We start from the raw sequence: 14030 nt of genomic DNA on the forward strand, positions 1-14030 counted from the left end.
CTCATTTCTTTAGTGTATAAAGAGCACTGAGAATACATTAAAAAAAAAAGGTACCCCGATAAATCAGGTTTGTTTTTTTTTAAAGATTTATTTATTAAAAAAAAAACAAAAAAAATTTATTTATTCATGAGAGACACACACAGAGAGAGGCAGAGATGCAGACAGAGGGAGAAGCAGGCTCCCTGTGGGGAGCCTGATGTGGGACTCGATCCCAGGACCCCAGGATCATGATCTGAGCCAAAGGCACGATCTTAGCCAAAGTGCTCAACCACTGAGCCACCCAGGTGTCCCTCCTTTTTTTTTTTGATAAATCAGGTTTTATTTTCACTTATAATCAAATGCAAATTAAAACTCAGATGATACCATATTTCACCTGCTTGATTGGCAGGATCCTAAAGATTCTGTCTCACTGTCTGACCCAGCAAGTCTGCTTGTAAGAGCTTGTCCTATAGACCCAGCTCACGTGTGCAAAAAAGACCTATCTTGGGGGATCCTTATTGTACTGGTGCCTGCATTCATGGAAGAGCTGACCTCCTTCACTTCGTGTGTGTCGGCAGGAGACTGGTAAAAATAAATGACATCCAGGGACCCCTGGGTGGCTCAGCGGGTGAGCATCTGCCTTCGGCTCAGGGCATGACCCCGGGGTCCTGGGATTGAGTCCCTCATCGGGCTCCCCACAGGGAGCCTGCTTCTCCCTTGTCTGTGTCTCTGCGTCTCTCTCTCTGCGTCTCTCATGAATAAATAAATAAAATCTTTAAAACAAACAATATCTTTGGGAGACTACTCCAGGGACTGCTGATAGTGGTTGCCTCTGGGAATGACGAATGGGAGGCAGGAGGGAGCCTTCTTTTCACTGTTTATTGTAGGCAGTTTGGATTTCTTTCTTCATGCCCTGTGCATGTTTGACCTTCATAAAAACATTAAAAGCATAAAAAGCTAAAAAAAAAAAAAAAAAGACATTGTTTCTCAAGTTGTGTGCTAATTCGAGGTGCAGACTGGTGGATCTTCCTGACCCCAGGGGATCGGAAGGAGGTAGAGCTTGGGCTGTGCGTCTTTATGGTGTCTCCCTGAGGGTTCACCCAAAGCAGTGCTGAGCTCCAGGGGCTGGGAGTGCAGAGGTCAAGGAGCAGGCTCACGGGAATTACTGCAATGCTGGCAGTGCCCAGAATGTTCCAACCTGTGCTCGTCTGCCGGTTCTCTGTGCAAAGGGTGCTCCCTCCCTCTGGGGAGATCCTTCCCAAACCCCAGGCTTGGTCAGAGCTCTCCAGTAGGTCGTGTATTCTCATTGCTCCTGCATGTCCCCTCTGGAGCATGGATCCTGTAATTAAGTCACTAGAGAAGGGTGGTGAATGGTGGCTTTGGTCACCACCACATATCCCTCTGCTGCACCTGGCACATCACAGGGACTCGGCAGCGAGGCTGTTGGCAGAGTGGCTGAATGAGCCTTACGAGAATCAGGAGAGAAAGGCTGGGAGGTGGGAGAGGGGGTGGGTTGGGGGGGTGAGCAGGGCAGTGGGGTGTCGCTCACCCCCTTGGCCCAGCCTGGGGTTTAGAGAGTGCCTGAGGAATGTCAGGGGAGGGTGGTAGGGTGCTGCTTCTGGGACTTGCTCTCAGTGGTGTGACTCCCTGGGGCTGCCCAGAGCCTGGGCTGCTGCTGCTGCTGCTTTTTTTTTTTTTTTTTTTTTAATATTTATTTAAGAGAGAGGGAGAGCAGGAGAGCACAAGTGTTGAAGAGGGAGAAGCAGGCTGCCCATCCAGTGGGGAGCCTGATGTGGGGCTCGATCCCAGGACCCTGGCTCATGACCTGAGCCAACGGCAGCTGTTTCACAGACTGAGCGCCCCCAGGCGCCCCAAGCCTTGGCTTCCATGGCAGAAATGATGACACCAGGCCCCACAGGATGTCACGCGGGTTCCATCCAGTAAGCCCCGGGATCGGGTGGCTGCAGCATCCATAAGGCACTGTGAACACAGGCACACGGCCATGGCAGGTCACCACCGGGTCGCATGTGTCCGCCCTGCCCAGCTCCCAGGGACAGTGCTGTGCCTTCCTGTTTCCCCTGCAAATGCACACGGGGACACCGTGGCTTTAGCAGGCCACACCCTGGAGTGTGGACTGGGCGAACTCCATTTCCGGGTTCCCCTAGACCACACAGACAGCCTGTGCGTTGGGATACCAACGGCCAGCCTGTGGGCCCGGTGGCCCACTGTCCTTCCCCCTGCCGGGCACTCAGCCCCAAGGGAACAGCCGCAGATGAGCAACTGTCCGCTCCTCAAGCACCGCACAGGAGACATGGATGCGCGTGCCTATTCCAAGGTTTATTTTCTTCTTTATGCTCAGAAACAAAGAAGTGGCCTTGCCCCCCCAGAAGGGTGTCCTCTGGAAGGGAAGGGAAGCTGTTGCTGTGACGGTGCACATGGGGCTTCCTTCTCCCCACCTTCCCTCCTGTCTCTTTCGCAGCCCCCTCCACAAACGTAGGTGTGAACACAGCCTGCCACCCACTGGGGGGGGTTGGTTAGTTGGGGAGGCACAGCTGGAGTTGAAAAAGTAATGCCCACGTTCCACGGAGATGGGTCCAGTGCATGTCTGGGGGCAGCTGGGGGGGTGGGGAGGCTGCTGCGTGGAGGGAGGGCAGAGGCGGGGACCCCCCTCTCCCAGCAGCACCTGAGCCCTCCTCCTAGCAGAACTGGTCCTCGTAGTCCTCATCCTTCATCCCCTTCAGCCGAAGCCGGGCAAAGTCCTCGAACACGATATCATCGTCCGTGGCGTAGCTTGACATTGGGCGGATGGACAGGAGGGAATAAGTGAGGGCTCCAGAACCCCTCTGGGCGCCCTGCGCCCCTCCCGGAGCCAGGGGGCGGTCAGCAGCCTGGCTGGGTGCGGGGGCAAGAAGGGACAGGACAGGCAGCCTCCTGAGGGATGCTAATGGTCTGGATCTGGTGCCCCGGGGGAGGAGAGGAGGGTGAGGGCAGGTGTGAGGGCTGAGGGGATTCCCTGTCCAGAGCTCAAAGGTCACAAAGTGTGGGGGGGTCTCTTACTTGGTATCAAATTCAATGAGGTTGGTGTCCACAGGGGCGTCTGTGTCAGGAGCAGCTGAGGTGAGGAGAGGGAAGGGGTGGGTGGGTGCTGGAAGGACCAGCTGTGCTCCCCCAGCTGGGGGGGTGCTCTTCTGGCTGGGGGTGGGGGAGCGTCGTGCTTACCTGTCTGGAGCCTGGGGAGGGTGATGTGGTCGTGGGGCTTGGGGTGCATGAGGACAAACGGCAGCTCCACAGAGACGTCCCTGGAGGGGGGACAGCATGAAGGGCCAACACTCCCACGCCCCGGGCAGGCCACCACACCCCCCACAGTTCCCCCACCACACTCACCCGCCTCGAGACACCACCAGCTTCACCTTGACCCTGTAGGACACCAGGATACCCAGCACCTCCTTGTTGGCCCCCTCCTTCACGCTGCAATCAGGGGAGGAGCTAGACTGCAGCCCACTGCCTATGCCCTCACCCACCCCTGAGGGCTCCTGTCAGGTTCTGGGTGGCTGACCCTTGACCCCCGACCCCCAACCCCAGTGCTCCAGCCAGCAGCGCAGGCTATGCTGTTCTCCCAGCCGAGCACCCCAGTGCACCCCTCTCCGCAGGACCAGCTTGTGGCTTCTCATGTCTCATAAAAGCAGACATCCTTGTGACCCCAGGGCCCTGCACCGTCTTGCTTTCAACTCCCCCAGCCACACCCCCTGCTTTCTGGAGGTTGGGCCTCCACGTGGGCCTCGGGCCTGCTGTATGCACTCTGCTGTGTGCACTGTGCATGATGGCACCGGTGGGGATGGGGGGGCCCAGGCCTGACACTCCTGCCCACAGGCACACTGGCACCATGCCTCTCTACTTGGCTGGGCCTGGGCCACCTCTAAGTCTCTGTGCTTGCAGATCCCTCTGCCCACAACGAGCTTTCCTTGTGTGTCCACGTGACCTACTTACTCTGGGTCCCCACTCAGAATTCATGCCTCCCCCAGCCACTTTATTTACAGTGGCTGCACCCTGCCCGCTCCCTGCCCCCTACTATCTCCCATCTCTAACCTGCTGCTTCTCAGCACTCATCCCTTATCTGTCTTCCCTGCCTAGAAGCTCCACCTGCTCTGTTCCCCGATCAAGCCCCGGCACCCAGGACACAGCCTGACACGCAGCCGGCCCTGAAGGGGCATGTACGCCCTAGGCTGCAGAGGGGGGACGCCCCAAACCCCACCCACACCCCCGCCCCCACCCAGCCTGGTCTCACATGGTGCTGGAGGCCAAGTTGGTGTCTTCATGCTTGAGCTTCCCGTCCAGGGCAAGACCGCGCTTCTCCCGGTTGTCACTGAGCAGCGGGGTGATGGTGTACACCTTGCAGAATGTGGAACTGGGTGACACCTGGTCACTGGGGGGTGGGAGCAAGAGAACGAGGCTCTAGGAGGGGCCAGATGCCCACCCCCAGCGGCTTCTCCACTACCACCCACCCTTTTGTGTTTGGGCTGCAGGTATGAGGAGTAGGATGTGCTCAGAGCCACCTGCTGATGGAGGGAATCCCCTTCCTTGTAGGTAGAGTGGGTTCATTCCATCCTCACCCCATCACCCCCCACCCCTGCCTATGGTCCTGCCCTAAGGTGGGGCTCTGGCCATCCTGCTACTCACTCTTGTTCGATCTGAGCCACAGGACACTTATACTGGGCAGTGCTGAAGAGGCAGATGTCAGCATACTGTCTCACTGTGGGGTGAGGGGGTGGTGAAGCAGCCGTGCAGGAAGCTCAGGCTGCTGCCCCGCTGGGACCCACCCCCACCACCCCAGGCTGCATCTAATTCTGGGGTGTGTCCCTGGGGCCAACATGACCAGGAGCCACATGGGCACCCCCAAAACCCCCCTCAATTCCCCTTCTGTCACCCCGCTTACCGGAGACTTTGATTTTCTTGATGGTCTTGGTGGAGTTGTTGGTGACGTGGACGTTGACGTTGAGGGGCTCCCCGTGGTAGTACAGCTTTTGAGGGGAAGGGTCCAGTTAGTGCTGTCTGCTGGCACCAGCCTCATGATCAGCGTTCCTCCCGCCTGCCCCACACACAGACACCCGGGGTCCTGGCAGCCAGCTTCAGGCCTCGGCCAGGGGGCTATGCACGCTGCGGCACCTGTGCCACCCTCCTGCACCCCACCTCTTTGTCCAGGGAAGCCTCTAGATGCAGGGACCGGTCAGACATGAGGAAGTGGCGTGTGGTTTCTGCTGATGGCTGGGGGCCGGGTTTCTCCGGGGCAAATTGCACCTTTCGAATCACCAGCCGCACAGAGTTCCTGGGGGTGGGGAGGAGGGGAGGGAGGGGCCGGTCCTTAGATACCCAGACCCCCACTGCTGGTCTGATGGAGGGGCGGGGGTGCCTGGGGCTCCGGGGAGCGGGGAGGGAAGGGTCAGACCACAGGGGAGCTCACATCCCCTCACCTTTTGTGGCTTTTCTCTTCTAGAGATTTGGCACAGAAGGCTCGGATCTCAAAGTCTACTCCACAGGCCTGGGAGGGAGAAAAGGTCACATCTTACACAAGGCTCCTGACACCACCACACCCTTCCTTCCCTCTTCCCTCGCCTTGCCTCGGGGGTGGGGGTGGGGGGTTCTTGCCCCATTGCAGTCTGGTGTGAGGCACACAGGGCTGGGGGCTCCGTCCTCTGCCCCTGCCCCCGACACCCAGTCTACTGGGCAGGGCACTGTTCCTGTCTGTGCAAGGTCACCCCCGGCCCCGGGGTCCAGGATCCCCTGTCCTGCCCAGGCTGCTCCCCAACAGCCCCTTCCCGGGGTATCCCCAGCTCCCGCTGGGCCCTGTGCTGTCCTGAGCCCTCAGAGCCATCCCTGCCCTACCTTCCCCGTGTCCTCTGGGCCCGGCTGCAGGGTGACAGAGCAGGGCAGGTTCTGGGGTATCTGTGGTGGAGGCAAGGGGAGGCTTCAGTTCTTCCCAAGAGCCCCCCCCACCAAAATTTCTCCCAATCCCAACTAAGAGTCTGGAAAAGGAGGCGGGGGGGGGGGTGAGAGAGGAAGAAGGAAGGGGGGACCCCAGGGAGGATGCAGAGACAAGGGTGCTGGGTGACCCTGAAGTGACAGGGCAGGGGGGTCCTCACTGTTTCTTCCAGATCCATCTGTGACAGGTGCCCACCCCCCAAGCTCAGCCCTAGACCCCTTGCCCTGTACAGGGTGAGGAGCATCCTCACTGTGAAGAAAAATGGGTGGGCATGCTGGCCCAGCTTCCTCAGCAGCCGGTCCTGCAGGCGAGTGGGGGGCTGGGGTGGGTTGGGCCCGGGGGGGAAGGCCTGGTAGGTGGCAATGAACAGGTCTTTGCGGAAGGACAGGCCCAGCACATCCAGGTCCTCGCGGCCATAGCGGAAGGCGCAGGTGAGGGTCACAAACACTAAGAGGGAGGGCAAGGGGGGGCGGTCAGGACCCTTAGCCCCAGCCCCCCGGCCCCTAGCAGCATCAAAGCTGCCCAAACCCACTTCCCCTTCTGTCCCTGCCCTCTGTGTCCCTGGAGTCGACTCTCCATGTCTGGGATTGGCCCTCCATGTCCCCGGGGTCGTGTCAGTGCCAGCGCACCCCACCTCCCCAGGCCCCCTCCACCTGGCCAGTACCTTTGCGATCCTTCAAGTAGTCTGGGTCCACGAGCACCACGCCATCTGGGAGGGGAACACATGAGCTCGTTTCCTGCCAGGGCCTCCCCACTATCCCTGGGCCCAGGAGCCTCTCCTCCTCCCAGGGCACCTGCTGCTGCTTTCTGGGCACACTTACCCACAGGATCTACTTTGTCCAGGTGATCCACAAAGTCCCGCTTGCCCAAGTACACAGTGAGCTAAGGGTACAGAGGGGCACAGGGAAGATAGGGTGGGAGGTTGAGGGGCATCAGAGCCCTTCAGGGTGCCTGCCCTGCCCCTAGTCCTTCCAGGCTGAAGTATCCTTGGGGTCTCCTCCCAGCGGGCTCAGAAGGGCAGAACAGTGGAGTTTCCCAGGGTCCCCAACCTTGAAGCTCTTCACACCTCTGCCCATAAGTCAGGCAAGTGTGAAGTGTGTATGAGTGGTGGGGCGGGGTAGTGGTGGGACAGGCCACAGGTAGGTCAGCTAGAGAGCAGGGTATGGCCTTGCTGGCTCCCCTCCAGGGGCTCTGGGAGACGCAGGCCATAGCCTGGGGAGCTGCTGACCCTTCCCAGCCCTGGGAAAGCTGGCTCCTCAAAGGGGTACAGCCTAGGGCTCCTGGCCCCTCCCCCTGCATCTTGCCGAGGGACACAGACCTTCCCCACCCAGCCCCGTGGCTGGCTCAGGTTGAGCGGCCTTTGTGGCAAGGGGCTTCAGGAGGGAAGGAAGTCAGCTCTTAGCTGTCACAGGAAGTGGGGAGCCAGGGGTTGGGGATTGGCTAGGGGCAGGCTGGGCCTTGCAGGGGCCCAGAGAGGAAAAGCAGCCTGGGAGACTCACCTTGCAGTTAGGGCTTGACTTCTTGAAGACCCTAACAAAACAGAAAGGGAAACCCCACTGCGTCCCTCAGACTCGGCAGGGACCCCCACACCGGGGACCCCCATGCTGCCCTGAATGGCAGGGCTCACCCCGGGTTCTGTCTGCAGCCTGTGGGGCCTTGCCAGCCCTACCCCTCCCACTTCTTCCCAGAGGAAGGACACCACAGGTCCTCAATATTCCCAACACAGCAAGGGCACCCCTGCCCCCTGGCCCCGTTCCACCCTTACTAGCTCCCCTCCTCCTACGGCAATGGCAGGAACCACCCAGGCTCTTCTGAGTGCAACCCCCACCCCCCAGGGGGCCTGAATGGGCAGGTTGTAGGAGTGTCTGTCTCAGACCTGGCCCTGCTTCCATCTTCTCCGGTCTCCAGCTCCAAAGATGGCTGGAGTACCCAGAAAGGCAATGGCCCTGCTTTTGCCCCTGAAATGGTTTCTACTTGTAGGCACTACTTACGTGTGACCCTACTCCATTAACCTCCAACTGTCCCCATCCCTGATCCCAGCGGCCTCCGAGCCTCCTTGTCTTTGAAGGCTGAGCTCAGATATCACCTCCTTTAGAAAGCAAATCCAGCCCGGACCCTGGTTACTCCTTTTTTGGGGGAGGAAGGGGTGTTCCTGTTACACTGCCTCGTGTTTTCCTGGTGGTGTGACAACATGCACAGGCTGTGAGCTGTGGATCATCTGAACATCTGCCTCACTAGGTAGACGATGCTTCATTAGAAGCTTTATTCAGTTAAGCACCCCCAGCACACTGCCTGGGGGCGGGCTGCCACTGCCATGCAACCGGACGATAGAGATGATGACATTGGCTGGCATTTGTTGGGTGAATGCCCCGTGCTCAGCACTGTTTTAAGAGCTTCGTGTGTATTATCTCATTTAATATTCTTAGCGACCCAATGACGGAGGTCCCAATGTTCCTAGTTTCCAAGTGAGGGAACCAAGGCATGGAGGACTGAAGGATTGAGCATAAGACCCCAGAGGGTGTAAATGGTGGGACTCAGATGACCAGAGGCAATGTGGCTCTGAGCCCATGCTCTTTATCGCTAAAACTTCATATTCTCCTGTCTCTGCAATCGGCATTAAACTTGTTTAATTGCCAGAGCTCCCTGCCCTCACTCCCTGCCCCAACACCCAGCCTTGGAGCTGAAACAATCTCAGCTTGGGCTCTACCCACTGCTGAGAGGGTAGGCAAGTGTCTGGTGACCCCTATGTTCTGGCCACCTGCAGGTCGGACCTTCCCCATCCCAATCCGCTATACCTCAGTGGCCATCACAGGGCAGAGTCCTCGGATAGTAGACAGTGAGGTCCTGCCAACTAGGCCATCCTTCCTCCAGCCGCCCCCCCCCCCCCGCCCCCCGCTCCCCACCAGTTCTGCTCTAACAACTTCACTTGCTGCTTCTTCCCAGAAGGCCAGGCTGTCCAAAGGTCATGAGGCAAAGGGTATGGGGGTCCCCAGGTATCCCAACCTAATGAAGCAGAGTAAACGTTGGTAATGATGGCAGCTACAATGAGCACCACCTCTTGTCCCAAGCTGGGGGCGAACAGCTATGGCTTCATCCAGCTCTCTTTCCCTTTTGCTTCTAGTTTTCCTTTTTTCCCAGGGTTTCTCCTATTAGGAAGAAAGTCACTGGACTATAGTTTTGGGGTAACTGCCCCGGAGCAGCTGCAGGGTGACCTGCTCTTAGGAGCCTCAGCTGGCCAAGGAGGCAGAGTGTGGGGGTGCCCAGAGGTGCCTAGTGAGGGGGCTGGAAGCAGCAGACGTTCTCTCCATTTCCTGTGGCCCAGAATTAGATGGGGGTGGCAGGAATTATGCCAAGTCAGCAGTACCCCTCTGGTCCATCCATCCTCCTCCCTGAACCACATAACGGAAATTGGGGGCCTCCCTCAACTCAGCAACTTCCCCTTTCTTGGGGGTGTTATAAGCCCTAATCCAGGCCAGCAGTCCTGCCTCTGATCATCTCTTTCTGATATGACTCGACTTGAGGCTCAGAAACCTGGGTTCTCCTATTCTATGGGTGGGGAGCGGTGGGGCTGATAGGATAATGTTTTGCAGAAAAAGAGGCGTCTGGGGACCAGGGCCCAGTTCCTGATGCCTTCTGGATAAAGGCATAGTGCCCCAATCTTTTCCTCCTTTGCTCCTGCTCCCCAGGGACTCAGGCATTCACCCACTATCCCCCTGGGGGTGTTGGCCCACAACAGGAAGTGGATTTTGCTAGAGACCAAAAAAGAGAACTCAGGGTATCAGTGGAAGGAAGGAGCCTCGATTGCACAGAAAACATCCGGGGAGTGGATGGCGTGCCCAGGGCAGATACTGTCTCCCCTCACCTCCGGGAAGAGGGGTAAGGCCCCGAATGGAGGTGGGGGGTCGTCATGCACTCTGCTCCCCCAAGATGAAGCTGTTGCTCCTAGCAACCTGGGGGAAGGCAGAAGTTTGGAAGCAGAGCCACCTGGCCCTTGGGACAGCCCGACCGCCTGTGGGGTATTGGCCAGGAGGCTCTCCCGCAGCTCGGCACGAGTCTAGGGGGGATCCCCTCCCAGCATCCAGCCTTCCCATACCCGACCCCTCGGGGCGGCCACCTGCTCCTCCTTCCTCCGCCCCTGCATCGCAGCCTACACCGGAGAACTCGGTTGTCCGGCCCCCACATCCCTGCGGGAACCCAGACGCCGCTTTCCTGCTCCCCTCCAGCCCTCGCCGTCTGCAAGGGCCCCACATGCGTCCCCCTCATTATCCTCGAGGACCGACGCGCGCGGCCCCAGATGGCTGTCCCCCCGGGGACCCGGCCCCCCCGGTCCTCTCCCCCGGTGTCCTGGTCCCAGGACCGCCCCGGCCCCCGCCCCGCGCCGCCGCCCACGTCCCGCCGCGGGGCCCCACCTCCCTTACCTGGTGCCCGGTTTCTCCCCCATGGTGCGCGCGCCCGCCCGGTTCGCGGCTGCTCGCAGCCTCCCCGCCTGCCGCCGGGTGCCTGCTCCTCCCCGCGCCACTGCGCACGCGCGCCCTCCGCGCTCGCTCCCTCCCCCGCCCCTCGAGCCCCCTCCGAACCGGGGGAACCGGGGCCCGATGCGTCAGCCCAGACCGCGCGCGCCGCGCCGACTGGCTCCGCCCCCGTGCCCGCCCCGCCGCGGCCCCGCCCCGCGCTCCCAAGGGGTCCCTCCGGCGCGCGCGGTCCCCGGTGCCCGCTCTGCCCGCCCATCTCTCCGCCCCTCCACGCCCCCGGCGGGAACCGATTGGGCTCCCCGGAACCGAGGTGCCCGCCCGCCGGGAGGGCGAGGGCCCGGTGATTGGCTCCCTGCGGCCAGGGCGCCTCGGGGGTCCCCTCCCCTTTGTTTGCTTTCTCGGAGGCAGTGGGGGCTACGCGGGCGGTGGAAGCGGAGGAAGGAGCCCCGGCGCGGTGTGGGGAGAAGGATGCGGGGATGCACACGTGGGGGAGGAGCCCCAGCTGCGTGATGCTCGCTCCGGCGCGCGCGCCGCTCACCTCAAGGCTCTCAGCCTCCGTCGGCTCGTCCGTCCGCTTCCTTACTGTGGTGTGTCAGCTCCCTCTGCTGTCTGTCCCACATCTGCAGGGTTGCTTGCCTGTGTTCTCTGACTACCCATCTCTTCCATCTGCTCTCATCACAGCCGGCATCCGTCCATGCACCTATGCTCCCGTCTATGTGTGCATCCGTCCATCTATCCATGCATCCATGCCTATTTCGTGTTAGTCACTGTTCTAGGCGATAGGGACACAGACACGAATTCCCAGGGCCCCTGCTTTCTAGGACACTTTGGGAGACACATAAAACAGGTCTTATGATCCCAAGAACACTAAAGTGGAGGTATAACCCAGAAGGCAAAGCAACTACCAGCGCTTAACTGGGGCAAGGGCGGAGGGAGGGTACGCAGTCCAGAAGAGGAGACATTTGAGGACAATATTTCTAAGGGTGGCCAGAGGTTGAGAAAAGGTATTGCAAAGCCACAGAAAGGCAAGTCGTGTCCTCTTCCGAAGAGTTTGTGGGGTTCCACCGCAGGAGAGGTGAGGTGGAGAGGGGGACTGGAACAGGGTGTGAAGGATTCCGCATAGCAGGTGAAGGGACAAGGTCTTCTGCGGAGCAGGATGTGTGGATCCAGTTAAAGAATGGCACAGTGAGATTTCTCCTTCAGGAGGATAATCCTGGGCAATGTGGACGGTGGAGAGAGTGGGGCAAGGCTGTCGAGGCTAAAACTAAAGAGGAGAAGAGAGGCCAGGCGAAGGAGCCATTTCTAGGGCAGAGTGGATGGGATGGGGAGAGGATGATGGGTGCCTGACATTTCTGGACTTAAGGAGCTAAGGTATTTCTCCTTCTTGCACGTCTTTCCCACCCAAATGAACTAACTTCATATTTATCCCCCCACTGTTCCATTTGCCAAAAAATGACAGTCTCTGGGATAATCTTTAACGTTCAAACAGAGGCAGTTCTGTCACCACCTCTTAAGCTCACCCTTCATCCCTTTCAAGCTTTTGATCATGCATTTCTTTTAGACTCATGAATCACGATGTCAAAGGGTCATGACCAGAAGGTAATGAGATACACCTTGCTACATATCTAATGTGATTTTGGAACCGAAAGGTAGTGATCTGTGTGGCATGAATGCTATGTGTTAAAAGAAGCTAATATAAAGACAATTTTAGGAAGATGTTGAAGAAGGCTAGAAAGAATGAAAGAGGTACACCAAATACTAGGTGGGAAAAACCATCATTATAAAGATGTTTCAGGCGCCTGGGGGCTCAGTTGGTTAAGCATCTGCCTTCGGCTCAGGTCATGATCTCAGAGTCCCGGGATCAAGTCCTACATTGGGCTCCCTAGTCCACGGGGAGCCTGCTTCTCCCTCTCCCTCTGCCTGTTGCTTCCCCTGTGTGCACATTCTCTCTCTCTCCCTGTCAAATAAATAAATAAAATCTTTAAAACAAATTAAGATGTTATTTCTCTGCAAATTGTCTATAATTTTAGCACCATATCAAAGTAGCAATGGGAGGCTGGTCCAAGGTAGTAGGTTATCTCAAGTGATAGTTCACAGTTACAGATCGAACTCCTTTCTACTCTTTCCCCCATCCTCACTACTGCACCTGACTAGTCCTTAAAAATAAATAACAATGGGACTTTTTCGGGGGAGAGGAATTGGATTCTAACCAATCAGAAGAATCAACTTACAAGGATAGCCAGAAAAATTCTGATAAATAAGAATAAAGCAAGCATTTGTCTTAACTGGTAATTTATGTTACACTAATTAAAATTATGTTATTGGTGCGATAATACTAGATAGAGCAGTGAAATAGGGAGTCCAGATATAGACTCACAGGATAGCATTCAAGTCAATGAAGGAAGAATGGCATATTCACTAAACTGGGGTGAGACAGCTGGCTATTCATTTGGGAGAAAAAAGTTGTTTCCATATCTCATGCCTTAAAATAAATTCCAGATGGGTTAAGGATCTAAACGCATGGAATACAACGATAAAAGCATTAGAAAAAAAACAGGAAAATATTTTTATAATCCTGGAGGTTAGGAAAAGCCTCCTAAGACATCAAATGCCAGGGTTTGCACTTTAGAGTATTTACCATGTGCCAAACATTGCTCCGGGCACTTTACAAATATCAATTTACTTAATACAGCCCTATGCATTAAGGTTTTATGATTATCCCCACTTTTTTTTAAGATTTTTTATTTATTTATGAAAGACACAGAGAGAGAGGCAGAGACACAGGCAGAGGGAAAAGCAGGCTCCATGCAGGGAGCCCGACATGGGCCGAAGGTGGCGCTAAACCGCTGAGCCACCCGGGCTGCCCATAAGGAGCCCTCTTAAAGGATGGCAAGAGGGTATCAATCACAGAGAATAAAAGAATAATGTCTCCAGGCAGAAGCAGCAGCGTATGCAAAGGTTCTGCGGTAGGGATGGGCTTGCTGTTGGATAGAAAGAAGGCTATTTTGGCTCAAGGACAGGGAAAAACAAGGAGCCTGAGAGTACATGTCCAGGTCAGAGAGCTGCCTATTGTCAGATCACCCGGATCCTAGCAGCCAAGGCAAAAAGTTGGGACTTCATTCATATATTTGGAGAGGCCACTGAAAAGCTTTAAGCGAGTGACAAGAAGTGACTTACACTTGTAAAGACCACTCTGGTTGCTTTGCAGAGAAGGGACGACACAAGGCCAAGAGGGAAGCCATATGAAGAGGCCATTATGAGAGGCCAGAAGCGAGAATGCTGGCCAGGACCACAGGGTCATGGGAAATGGAGAAAAAAAGAGCCTTACGGGGTTAACGCCTTTAGGACTTGAAGACGGACTAGGCAGAGGGGTAGGCAGAGAGGCATTGACAGGGGTGATCCTCAGACTGGACTTTCCTCCAGCTCAAATGATCAGATCATCCCTGTGCACCGAGGTACGCAGAACGCGGTGCTGGAGGACAGTCCAGGTTATGTGATCCAGTGGAGCAACCGCAGGCGTGCAGCGTGCATGCCCCGCGCGGGCTGCAGCTTCCAAGAGGAGCGCGGAGACGCGGCGGTGCACAGGCCGGAGCCGCGCCCGC

The 14030-nt window shown here is 57.2% G+C and overlaps 1 protein-coding gene across 10 annotated transcripts; it reads right to left on the reverse strand.

The window, feature by feature from the left end:
• Positions 1–844: 844 nt before the first annotated feature.
• ARRB2 (arrestin beta 2) lies at positions 845–11263 on the reverse strand. Of its 10 annotated transcripts, none has more exons than XM_035716386.2 (16): positions 10375–10502; positions 7456–7486; positions 6778–6838; positions 6621–6665; positions 6207–6403; positions 5860–5919; positions 5448–5515; positions 5167–5302; positions 4913–4997; positions 4657–4729; positions 4265–4402; positions 3364–3447; positions 3199–3278; positions 3037–3091; positions 2663–2769; positions 845–1959 (listed from the first exon to the last, which is right to left on the reverse strand). In XM_035716386.2, exons 1-15 carry the CDS (start codon positions 10395–10397, stop codon positions 2676–2678), a joined length of 1230 nt encoding a protein of 409 aa, XP_035572279.1. In that variant the 5' UTR covers positions 10398–10502; the 3' UTR covers positions 845–1959; positions 2663–2675. The 10 variants fall into 10 exon arrangements, with proteins under 10 accessions (XP_035572279.1, XP_048966082.1, XP_025284456.1 ...); XM_049110125.1 differs by having other exon boundaries at positions 845–2057; XM_025428671.3 differs by having other exon boundaries at positions 6117–6403.
• Positions 11264–14030: the final 2767 nt, after the last annotated feature.

This window comes from Canis lupus, chromosome 5 (genome assembly GCF_003254725.2).
Source record: "Canis lupus dingo isolate Sandy chromosome 5, ASM325472v2, whole genome shotgun sequence".
Taxonomy (NCBI): domain Eukaryota; kingdom Metazoa; phylum Chordata; class Mammalia; order Carnivora; family Canidae; genus Canis; species Canis lupus.